This window comes from Salvelinus namaycush, chromosome 7, assembly GCF_016432855.1.
Source record: "Salvelinus namaycush isolate Seneca chromosome 7, SaNama_1.0, whole genome shotgun sequence".
NCBI classification, from domain to species: Eukaryota; Metazoa; Chordata; class Actinopteri; order Salmoniformes; family Salmonidae; genus Salvelinus; species Salvelinus namaycush.
This window is the reverse complement of record NC_052313.1, coordinates 55763853-55776402: the sequence shown is the minus strand read 5'-3', so window position 1 is coordinate 55776402 and position 12550 is coordinate 55763853. Positions and strand designations below refer to the sequence as shown.

Genomic DNA, 12550 nt, shown 5'->3' with positions numbered 1-12550 from the left:
TGCAGGCGTGGGTTCTGTGTGATACTGACTCACAGTGCGGTCTGTGGAGAGAACACTGCTACAGGCAGAGGAGGAATCACCCTGAAATGGAACTGACGGTTTCATAGGGCTGGTAATAATAATAATAATGTATTACTTTAATTGCAGCATAAATACTGATGTTATATGAAAAATATATCCCTTTATTTGGATATCAGTAGTTACACTGTCACAACTACTACTACTACTACTGCTACTACTGCTACTACTACTACTACTACTGTTACTGCTGCAAACACTAACTACCATGTAATAGATGGATAATGGAAGGACACATTGAAAGATACATTACAAAACAATACTAAGTACAAGGACACAATTTAAATGTATATTAATTCCCACGTGTGCTTTATACAACATATCTTAAGTTGGTATAGGATATTAGAATAGGATCTAAAGTAAGTGAGTAGTATTTGCTCTGTCATACCATATAAAGACCATGGGATGTATCTCTGCCTTGGGGAGCTGACCCTGAACAGCCTATTCAATCGCTTTTTGAAATGCATGCTATGTATGAATGTGTGTATATGTATCTGTGAACATGCAGTGTGTGTGTGTGTGTGTGTTCTCAGAGGGAGAAAGAACACATGGGGTGTGTAGGCGTATACTGGCAAAGAACCACTCTCTTGACTCCTGGATTTAAAAAAGCAGGAAATATTGGAGGTACTGCCTTTTGCTGTCTATAAGCACAATCAACATGATCAACTTGATCAAAATGAAATTGAAAATGAAACGTGGACAGAATTGTAACACTGCAAACCCTCAACAGCTGTGATGTGAAGTATCATATGCTGTACACGACAACAATGTAATTTAGTTCAGGTCTGAGCATTTCATAAATACGACGTCGATGTTGAGGATGTCAATGTTTTCGATCAAAAAGGTTGAGCCACAAAGATTTCCGATCGTCTTCAGTTGTTTGAACTGCTGTATTTGAGGAGAATTGTGTTGGACTCTCATATGAGTCTCTCTCCATCAGTAGTCTCAAGGCAGCACATACAGTGTGGAGCAAAATGATTCATCTTTTCAAGACAATATCTTTGTCAGACAACAGCCTTGACGGGCAGACATCAATTGTACACAAAGAGATATGACTCCCGAAGCCATAGCAACGAAGGAGAAGTGTGAATGCACAAGGAGCAAGGAGTGTGTGTGTGTGTGTGTGCGTGTATCCTAGAGTGTGCGGCTCTCCTTTATTTTCATGGATGAATAGATACAACACAAAGCAAGACAGACATATCTTTCATGTGAACACACACAAATCAGTGCCCCCCTCAAGCCCCGCTCCTGTTGAAGAGCACATGTTCTGAGCAGAGAAACATTGTCATTGGATCAACAGGCATTATCAGAATTCGACTGACAACAAGTGACCATTTTTGCCCAATCACAATGTTGTGTTTGACAGAGCCGGGGCTAATTTTCGGTTGCCAAGCAACGCTGCTAAAATGCTAAGAAGAAGACGCCCTCATTTTCTGAAGCACCTGGTGAGGGGGCTGTGATCTTCATGGAGGGCTCCGGGCTAAGTCATGCCAGGGGTTGGTGTGACTGGCTCTTAACAGCATCAAGATGTGCCCTGGGTTGTCATACAGCTGAAGTCACAAAGTATGTTTTGGAAGTTAAACAATGATACATTCAAAAAGTTGTTGAAAGAGTACTTTTTTGCAGTGACTAGTGGTGTTACACAATATGAGTGATCGACAATGAGTCATTTGAATAATATGTCTTGTTAGACATTGATCTGCATGAGTGATTCTAGCCCGCTATCCTGCCTACACCTGTGCATGTGTCGAACTTTGCCTGATCCTACAACATTCAATGTTCAGCCTTAAAGCCCACTCATTTTAAGAGAAGGAGAAGTGTCTTCAGTGGACAGAGGAGGAGGAGGAGGAGGGATGGAGAACATGGGGCCACTCTCTCTCAGACACACACAGGCACACACACACACACACACACACGTGGGTTGTCGGAACAGAACACAAAAGCCCAGACGTGTTCCAAATTCACAAGTGTAGAAGGGAGAGAGGGAGATGAGACCATCTAAGCCTGTGGATCAACACAACTATGAATAAATACAACCCACACCAAATATAACCCACACCAAATACAACCCACACCAAATATAACCCACACCAAATACAACCCACACCAAATACAACCCACACAAAATACAACCCACACCAAATATAACCCACACCAAATACAACCCACACCAAATACAACCCACACCAAAGACAACCCACACCAAAGACAACCCACACCAAAGACAACCCACACCAAAGACAACCCACACCAAATACAACCCACACCAATGTAACGGGGCTACTGCTGTCCACACACACACAAACCATTCCGGATCTTCTAAGCATTTCTAAAATAGATGACAGAATCTTGTCCAAGGACCAGTTTGAGATTAACTTCAGTGACAGAGAGAAACATCAATTCTGCATTTAGGCCATGCAGTAAACATTTACTTTTCCAGCTCTTTTGTTTTACTCCATCTCTATCTATCTAGCGGTTGCTAGAATTGTATGGCAACGTACAGCAGGGAGGCTTGCTGAACAGCTCGGGAGAACCTTGGCTACCCACGCACACATACACACACTTTCTGGCCAAGAGAAGAACTCGTGCTGTGTTGTTGCCAGGGTAACGGATGAAGAACAGGCGTTCGGGTAGTGATGCTCTTGATCTGGAGGAGTTTCAGGAGGGCTCTTATTGGCCTCTCCACCGACAGTCACAATCCCCTGCTGCTACTGAGTGGCCCCGTCACATGAAGTTAGAGAGGGGTCAGAGGGCAAATGCAACCTCCACCTCCTCCATGCAGTGGGAGAGCGAGAGAGAGAGAGAGAGAGAGAGAGGAATCACAGGGAGAGAGGGAGAAAGAGAAAACAAGGTGACAAAGAAGGAAAGGAACGAGAGAGCCCTTCCTCCAGGTAACTCTCCTCTCAGGACCCGTAGTGCAGTTTCTCCTGTCTCTGTCTACCATGTTCCAACAGGTGTCACGTTTCACCCAGTCAGGTAGCTGGCTTGGGTTTCCCATGACGTTTGCGGGAATGCTCGGAGCCATACCGGGACACACTGGGATCAATGGGATTCCCCACATTCCTGGCATAGCCCCTGTGAGAGAGAGCAAACATTCTTGTCTTAAACCTCTTCTACTCTCATCCAACATGTCGACCTTATTGGAGAAGCAAGGGGGTCCTATTGTCGCAGTTTAGAACGTGTACTTCTCTATTCTGAAATCCCAAGACAGACGGGGTACATCAGACATGCTGCCTCTATCATCACTAGGTCTCCTACTGATGGTCAATCATCTCAATCACAAATATGTCAATTCTCATTCTCTTAAAGGATTTAAACTTATATATTTCCACTCAAATTCTAGGTTACAGACGGCTAATTTCATAACTCACTATGACGTACCACCTAGCCAGTTGGCTAGCTAGGCACTTAGGATAAAACACAGTACAGCTGTTTGATCTTAATTTGATCACTCTTTTGTTGCTGAGAATTTCCCTGCGCTGCAGGAAATGCAAACTTGTCGTGTATTCAAGATTTAAAAAGGCTTCTAAAGTTTGTCATGTCCACTTTAAAGTTGCCCTAACAAAAAATGTATCAACCCCTTCATAAAATGTCCATTAATTATAATACACATAATAATTCACATTTCCAGTTGCTGCAGGATTATTTCCCCGCTGTAGTAAACGGTGTCAAATTAAGATCCTACATCTGTAGGTATATTTCTCTATTTCTCAGCATCACATATTTCCCTGATACCCTTACTTGCTAATACACATGTCAAGTGAATGTATTAACACTTTTATGCACTTAAGGACATCTTTGCTCACCTGAAATCAGTGTGGTTAAGGTTAGGTTTAAAATAACATTTTAATAAGAGAAATTGAAGAAATGGGCAGGGTTTATGACTGTGTGGCTCTGGTAATTAGTGACGACCCCTAAAACCTCTTAGCTGGCCTAACGGTGCCTGACAAGGCAGTACTCAGTAATAACCACAAAACCATCTCATATACTAAAATACTAGTCTGCTTTACAGTACCATGTGAATGAGCCACATGTCAAAAGTTATTACCCCAAAATAACAATAAAAGGGGGTGTCTATTATGTCTAATATTACTATTACAATCACACAATCTCAATCTAGCATCAGATCATCTCGTCCAAATAACCATTGACGTAAAACTTAAGCCCCGGAGGAACGATTACTGCTTTAAAAAGGGACAGACCACCGCATTTGGGGCCCAGCAGACTTCCTGCAATTCTACACATTTTACCATAGGGCAGAGAGAAGAATATGCTGTGTAGAATTGCAGGAAATTAGCTTTGAAAATCTCTTCGTATCTTTTCGCTCTTCGTAATAATAATTTTTGGGGGCCCCTTAAAGGCCGGGGGCCCGGGGCTTGTGCCCGGTTGGTAATCTGGCCATGCCCATAGTATAAAGACAGATATATGTACTACTCATGTTTATGTAAGTTGCCAACAAGATGAATCACCAGATAACACCGATCCTATCCCCAATCCAAAGCTTATGTTAGTTTGGTTGCCATATTCTGGTTGCCACTACAGCACCTGTTAATCTCTCTGCTAAGGCCAGCCTATTACCATTGCTTACAGCATCACTTAGGAAACAGCCATGAGCCTGAGTGTGTATGACTAATAAAACATTTCTTTGATTCCTATTGAACGCTTCCATCTGTGTTCCACTGCTGAGGATCTTAAAGAAAAAAGGCACTTTTCCTACTAGCTAACAAACACTTAGAGGGAAAATGCACTTGATACGATTGTGATGTGTTGTCGTCTCACCTAGCTATTTTAAAGATTGACGCACTCACTGGAAGTCGCTCTGGATAAGAGCCTCTGCTAAATGACTCAAATGTAAATGTGTTGTGCCAGAGTAGGTGAGAGAAGATACATAATATACACTTGAAGTTAGCACTGCATTTCCCTCCAGGCTCACACACACACATTACACAATATAATTATCATGGGCTCTCCTAGTTGTTATGAACAGGCTGAGTAGGGTAGTACATTGAAATGCACGGGCAAGGATGTGTGGGCGTCCCTCTTCTCGCTCTCTGAATGTAATTATGCATCACACTGATTTAGAAGCATCCAGCCTGCTGCTAACCGACAGTACATGCTAAATTATTATAGAGCATTGTCCTCCATCTTCAAGCATTACCTTTGCACTTGTAGGCCTTTTAGGTGTTCAGTATCTACCAGAGCTGTCCTCACATTCCCCTTACATATTAGTCATTAACTAGCCTGGTTAAAGCCTGGTTAGCATGCTTAGGATTAAGTCTGGTTTAATCAGGATAGTAATTTACCATTTCACAGTACAGTGTTGAGAACTAAACACCAGTATTGTTAGTGTTTAGGAGAAAGAGACTAGATTATTTACAACTAGATTTGATTATTTTCTCCTAACATTGTGATAACCGTAGTTCCTATGGTGATGCTGTTGAAATACACCTGGTAATGTATGGCTTTGATGCATTTTGTGATGAATAACTGAGTTGAAGCCGAACAGATATCTGGGCGGCTAACAAACTAACGGTCTCATATTGTTCTCTTCCTCAGATGTGTTTCTCCAACACAGACATCTTATTTTACGTCTCCGCTGACATCTAGTGAAACTCCAGGGGAAGTTACTCTACAATGTGTCACGCTGCTGTTACGACCACCCTGCAGGTACATGGTTCACCCAACGAGTTGCAAACAGAGAGACTCTCTCCCCAAACTCTCTCGGGTCTCTAATCATTTCAGTGGTCGTACGGATCAAACGTCTCAGAGTAGGGGTGCTGATCTAGGATCTTCTGTCCAGTAATCTTATTAATTCCTTATCAAAAAGGCGAAACTGATCTTAGATCAGGACTCTCTACTCTGAGACGCTTTATGGATACTGGCCCAGATCTACACCAGTGCCTAGGACGGTTGTGGTTTCTGGACAGGACCTTTGATACTCAAGAACATATTGACTTGACATAGGTCTGGTAACTATACATTTTTGGATTCATAAATATAGCATCACAATTAACACACAAGACAACTTCATTTTTCAGAAATATATTTTAGAGTTTATGTCTGAGACAAAATGTCAAAAGCATATAGGTCCCAACAAGATATCATTTGTAACAATGGAATGGAAAGAAAACAAAAATAACTTTTTCATTTACATATGTAAACCGAGAATAGCTCTTTTTAAACACAGTGGTTTTAAATACAACTGGCTTAAGTGGATAAGAGTCTGCAGAAAATTCCCTTCCCAATCAACCACATATGGAGTGTTTTAAAGGTCTGATGTTTTAGCCATTGTCTACTTTGTGTGTCTGTCCCCAACACCCTAGAAACACTCTTAGGGAGAGACAAGCAGTCTAGATGGGTGTAATGCCACGTTCATGTGGTATCGGAAGTTCCTATTTCCAACTGAGAAGTTTCACTTGAGCTACTCTCCAAGTGGGAAACTGTTGTTGCCCGAGTTGGCGAGTTGTGATGTTTCACCACTGACCAAAAAATAACAAATCAGTTTGACAACTACGACCTCATCAATATGGAGAAGGTAGTTTGACCATATTGTCAATGTTAAGCAAGCTAGCTAACTTTATTATTAGAAACCTTGATAAGCTAGCTAAAATCCTATTGGTTGAAGAATTTTTCAGACTTCAAAAGCACTTAAACACAATCATGTTGGACTTAATTGTTCCACTTCCCCATTTCCCATGAGCATGTGAAGCCAGCATAAATACACTCGGAGATTAGCCTAGCTAATCCATATTCCTCTTACACAGTCAAGTCTATTGTCCATCATCTTGTTTAAGTGCTGGGTAATTTCCCTACAAAAACTGAGCATTTAATTTAAAAAAAATCTAATGTGGAATTCATTTTGACAAGTTAAGTCCTTTGTATCCTTAGTACACCAAAGAAGAAGAGACATTCACGCTGGGGTTTCTGGGATGGGATTTGGTCCTCCAGTTTTCTTCTACTGTGCAAATACAGTGTTACACAGACGTACAGCCAGACAGGCATGCGGACAGACAAACCATGCAGAAAATTAGAGGCCGTGAAAGAAAAAAAACAGAAACGTTAAAGAAATGTTCTTTAAAGGAACATTCCAAACCCTGGGGCTCTGAAACAATTCATAGGAACGGTGAGTCTGAGAGCAAACATAAAGCAAAGCAAAAATAAATACAATGTTTACTAAATCATGAAAAGGAAACATGATACTACCAAAATGAGTGTAAGAACATTATTGACAACTAAAAGGAGTTATTTACTAGGGATGAGAATAGTTTAACTACAATGAGACCAAGCCTACCCACTAATATCATGACTCCGGTTTCTTGACAACACAACTAATGTAGCTACAATAGGAAGAAGTGATGTCACAACATTTTCTGAAGTCTGAGGTATGCTAATGTACAGTAACCATGGCAGCACAGCAGTAACCATGCTATCAATCAACAACAGTGTGTTATCGTGTCAAATGTAACCTCGGTATGTCATTTTGGTTGGTCCCAATGAAGTAAAACGCGAAAGCTAAGTGTCTTTAAAATGCCCCATGCTTGTCTTTAGAGTCGAGCTAGCTACAGAGCAGCCAGGAACAATACAGTACAAAAACAAATCAGTGTGTTCCCCTTTTTGTGTTCAGAGTGATGTGTGGAAAAGAGACCAAATACAGTGCTGCTGAGTGCAGGGCCTGCTCCAACCAGGGCCTGCTCCAACCAGGGCCTGCTCCAACCAGGGCAGTCAACCTCAACCCCCCACATAAGGTTTTTAGAGTTATTTACTGGAGTGATACCATCTTTGCCATAGCTATTCTCTTTCACAACGTCATAGCTCTCATGTATATAATATATTTCTAGGTTTTCCATGTAGAACTTCTCTGTAAACAGGATCATTCTGTAAGTAAATAGACAATTGCTGGAATCCTGGTATAAAGTAGAAAGGCTGTTCTCCATCCCAATGCATGATGAGGACACTAAGAGCAAGTGGCACATCAACTGTACAGAGTAACAACGCAAAATGACAAACACGCAAATATAAAAAGTATGTTCAAAATTAGAGATTTTCATACATGCCAAAAATAGAATTGTCACACACTTGAGATCATTGATTAAGAAAAAGTTGATGATGGTATAGTCAACTGACCAGCTTGATGTGGAAATGATAGTTTCAAAGATGGCAAATTAACACTTGGCTTTACAATATGTTCAATTCAATATACATGACAAGATGTTTATAGTAACTATTAACTAAGGTAGTTGCCAAACAATAGATTGGAATTGAATAATGATTTAACAAAAGGTTGAGATATACATGTTTGAGCCGTTACCTCCAGAACAGTGTGCTTGGTATCAAAAGCCTTGTTTGAGAAAGCCAGCAGCAACACTGTGTATGTCTGCTGTTACTAGTGGTACGAAAGAGCTGGATGCAAACACATGCTTTGGCTTTTTTTTGCTTCACTACTTATTTTTGGATGACCTTCTAACCTTGCAACCGACAGGTCTTTCTGGTGAGACATGCTTTTTCCCCGTTAGCGATTCGTTATGTGATAAAGGGAAGCTACATAAGGCTAAATGCTAACCTTCAACAGTGCTTTACGAATCAACTGGAAGTTGAACGTTTTAAATGTTTGCTTGCAACTACCTTTTTGAAGCATTTTTACAGAAAAATAGATCAATCCAAAAGTATAAGAACTCCTAAAAGAGGCTGTGAGAGACAAACGCGGTCTACATCACAATCCTGGTAAACATGCTGAAAGATCATTTCCCACCATCCCGTCCTCTTTCAAACAGGAACATGTATTTCTCTCTCTCCCCTGGTCAGGAACATCATTTAAGGCAATCTTCATTTCTGACACAATCCTGTAATCCATCAGAGCTTCACAAAGGCACTCTCTCATTGGTGGACCCTCCATCACAGAACTACCAGCTGCATCAATAAGGCAAAGATCCAATAGCCTCATCATCTAATAACGGCAAACGCCGCTTGCTCAACGGCCAACCACAGTCAAGTCTACTGTCCTCAGCCAATGACAGCCCGACAATTCTCCTAAGGGCTTTTTTGTCCGCCATCGCTCATCAGTAACCACCATCTCCATCAGTAGCATGTCCTCCATTTAGGGGGACAAAAGCAGGAGAGAAAATAAATGTCCAAGCTGTGTGTGACAGCCGGACTTGTCCTGTCCTCTGTCTCCATATTTGGCCACGGGGGAGCTCTGTAAAGCACCAGATCTTTCCCTTCAGGAGTAAGACTTCAATTTTCCGCCTCCACTCTGAGTACCCACGCCCTGCCTCGGTGCTAGGGTGTCTTCTGGGGGCGTCTTCTGGGGATGCCTCAGTCTGACTGGCAGAAACAAACGTCTCTTTAGAGTCACGGTGAGCTGACCACGCTGAGCTGCCTGGCTGCAGCGCTTTGTCACTTCCGTCCTTCATATCGTATCCCCATTGACTCCCTACTCTGAAGCCCATCCCTCTCCCTCATTGGCAGAGGATCTGCCAATCAAGGTGATAGGCACGGCGCGGAGGGACTAAATGAAAGGGACAGTCGAGACTCTCCAGAAGGTAGTCTTCCGAGCTGCAGAGGCCGACAGTCACGGTGCGACGCCCTTATGCTTCCCCCCCTATAATGGTGCTTCCTCCTCCATGGGTTCCTCCTCCGACCTGCTAAGGGGAACAAGAGAAGAGAAAGGTGCGTCAGCAAAATGGGTGCATCTCAATAGAACTGGGTGGTAGTAGCTATGGTGACCTACCTCTGTTTGTTGGCCACGGAGAGAGAGGCCATGGCGCTGACGGTCTCAGCCTCCTCCGAGTCTCCTCTCTGAGCCTCCAGCACAGACAGGCCCAGCCTGGGGGATCCACGCTGCATGGAGCGCCAGTACTTACCTGGAGAAAGAGGGAGGGGAGCGAGAGGGAGGGAGCAAGAGAGAGGGAGGGAGCGAGCGAGAGAGAGAGAGAGAGGGAGAGGGAGGGAGCGAGAGCGAGGGAGCGAGAGAGAGGGAGGGAGGGAGAGAGCGAGAGAGAGAGAGAGGGAGCGAGAGAGGGAGGGAGCGAGAGGGAGGGAGCGAGAGGGAGGGAGCGAGAGAGAGAGAGAGGGAGCGAGAGAGGGAGGGAGCGAGCGAGAGGGAGGGAGGGAGGGAGGGAGAGAGAGAGAGAGAGAGAGAGAGAGAGAGAGGGAGAGAGGGAGAGAGGGAGGGAGGGAGGGAGGGAGGGAGGGAGGGAGGGAGGGAGGGAGGGAGGGAGGGAGGGAGGGAGGGAGGGAGGGAGGGAGGGAGGGAGGGAGGGAGGGAGGGAGCGAGAGAGGGAGCGAGAGAGGGAGTGAGAGAGGGAGCGAGAGGGAGGGAGGGAGCGAGAGAGAGGGAGGGAGCGAGAGAGGGGGAGGGAGCGATAGGGAGGGAGGGAGCGAGAGGGAGGGAGGGAGCGAGAGGGGGGAGGGAGGGAGCGAGAGCGAGAGAGAGGGAGGGAGCGAGAGAGAGGGAGGGAGCGAGAGAGGGAGCGAGAGAGAGAGAGAGGGAGCGGGAGCGAGAGAGAGAGAGGGAGCGAGAGCGAGGGAGCGAGAGAGAGGGAGGGAGCGAGAGGGAGGGAGCGAGAGAGAGGGAGGGAGCGAGAGAGGGAGCGAGAGAGAGAGGGAGCGAGAGGGAGGGAGGGAGCGAGAGAGAGAGGGAGCGAGAGGGAGGGAGGGAGCGAGAGAGAGGGAGGGAGCGAGAGAGAGGGAGGGAGCGAGAGAGAGGGAGGGAGCGAGAGAGAGGGAGGGAGCGAGAGAGAGAGAGGGAGCGAGAGCGAGAGGGAGGGAGCGAGAGGGAGGGAGCGAGAGCGGGAGGGAGAGCGAGAGGGAGGGAGCGAGAGCGAGCGAGAGCGAGAGGGAGGGAGCGAGAGCGAGAGGGAGCGAGAGGGAGCGAGAGCGAGAGGGAGCGAGAGAGGGAGCGAGAGAGAGGGGAGCGAGGGAGCGAGAGAGGGAGCGAGAGAGAGGGAGGGAGCGAGAGAGAGGGTGGGAGCGAGAGAGAGAGCGAGAGGGAGCGAGAGAGAGAGGGAGCGAGAGAGAGAGAGGGAGCGAGAGCGAGAGAGGGAGCGAGAGCGAGAGCGAGAGGGAGCGAGAGCGAGAGGGAGCGAGAGCGAGAGGGAGCGAGAGCGAGAGGGAGGGAGGGAGCGAGAGAGGGAGGGAGGATAGAGAGAGAACAATGTTAAAGGACCAGTAAGTTAACTTCAGAAGCTAGCAGATTCATTACTTACCAGCAACAGCTGCAAATCCCAATAAAACTACATCACGCTTTGAAGTTCACATTCCTTGATTTGTCTAGCACTATTATGTTTTGTGGGTCAGAGTGTAGTATTTATTTAGTTTCATAGCATAAACATTTCTCACACTGGCTATAGCCCAGGCCCAGGAAGGGGCAGGCCTGCCCGGGCAAGCCCGGGGGTTGCCTAGCAACACGTGCCTCAGAAGAAAGAGAATGTCTGCATAGTGCAACAAAATTCCCATGATTCAATGCTAGGTTTGACCTGAACAGCTAGCGCGATAGCTAAAATTTGATTTCAGCTAATAGGGAGCAGTATCTAACAAAATAATTAAATTACCGCATTCACTAATCATAAACTATTTACAGTACATCTAAATAGAAATATGGGAACATTTGTGGACCAAAAAAAACAAATTTACTCAACCTTTAAGACAGGAATAAGTTGAGGGAGAACTTCCTGCCTCTTCAATCTCAGATAGGAACCTGTGCTTGGTACTCACTGTGTGTTTCTATAACCTTCTCTATGGAGGACACAGCATTCTGGTTGGGTCTCTGCTCCAGAAGCGCCTGAGGGAGAGGATCCAGCTGTGGACAACACATGCACACTGTCAAACTGTGCTATCTGATAACTCTGATAACTGGACACACACCATTCCACCTTCACCCTTCATCCATTCTCTCTCCATTTCAGTTCTTCACCAGACTACTATAAATGATCTAGTCTGATCATTACCCTTCCTGATTCCTGCCCACCCCTCCTTTCTCTCTCCTTCCCTCACCTGGTTGCCCAGCAGAGCAGAGACGCAGGCCTCAGAGGCGTCACAGATGGCCATGAGGTCGTGACCTCCCTCCAATGCCAGCACCACGCGACCCTCCGCCAGGGTCATCAGCTGACGCGTCAGGTACCCAAAACCTGCAGGGGAGGGCGTGTGTGAAGGGAGGGGCAGAGAGAGGGATCATCAATACAGTGCATTTGGAAAGTATTCAGACCTCTTGACTTTTTCCACATTGTTACGTTACAGCCTTATTATAAAATTGATTAAATAAATGTTTTTCCTCGTCAACCTACACACAATACCCCATAATGACAAAGCAAAAACAGTTTTTTTTTAAATTTTGCAAATGTATTAACAATAAAAACTGAAATATCACATTTACATAAGTATTCAGACCCTTTACTCAGTACTTTGTTGAAGCATCTTTGGCAGCGATTACAGCATTAAGTCTTCTTGGGTATGACGCTACAATCTTGGCACAACT

At 45.1% G+C, this 12550-nt stretch overlaps 1 protein-coding gene across 4 annotated transcripts in view; it reads right to left on the bottom strand.

The window, feature by feature from the left end:
• Positions 1-6104: 6104 nt before the first annotated feature.
• LOC120051480 (histone deacetylase 4-like) overlaps positions 6105-12550 on the bottom strand; it is a 69617-nt gene continuing 63171 nt past the window's right edge. For 3 of the 4 annotated variants that reach the window (XM_038998363.1, XM_038998367.1, XM_038998366.1), the window contains 4 exons: positions 12070-12203; positions 11791-11875; positions 9806-9938; positions 6105-9719 (listed from right to left, as the gene is read on the bottom strand). In XM_038998363.1, the coding sequence (XP_038854291.1) occupies positions 9677-9719; positions 9806-9938; positions 11791-11875; positions 12070-12203 (395 nt within the window). In that variant the 3' untranslated portion in view covers positions 6105-9676. The remainder of the gene's footprint in view (positions 9720-9805; positions 9939-11790; positions 11876-12069; positions 12204-12550) is intronic. The other variant, XM_038998364.1, reaches the window with a different exon arrangement.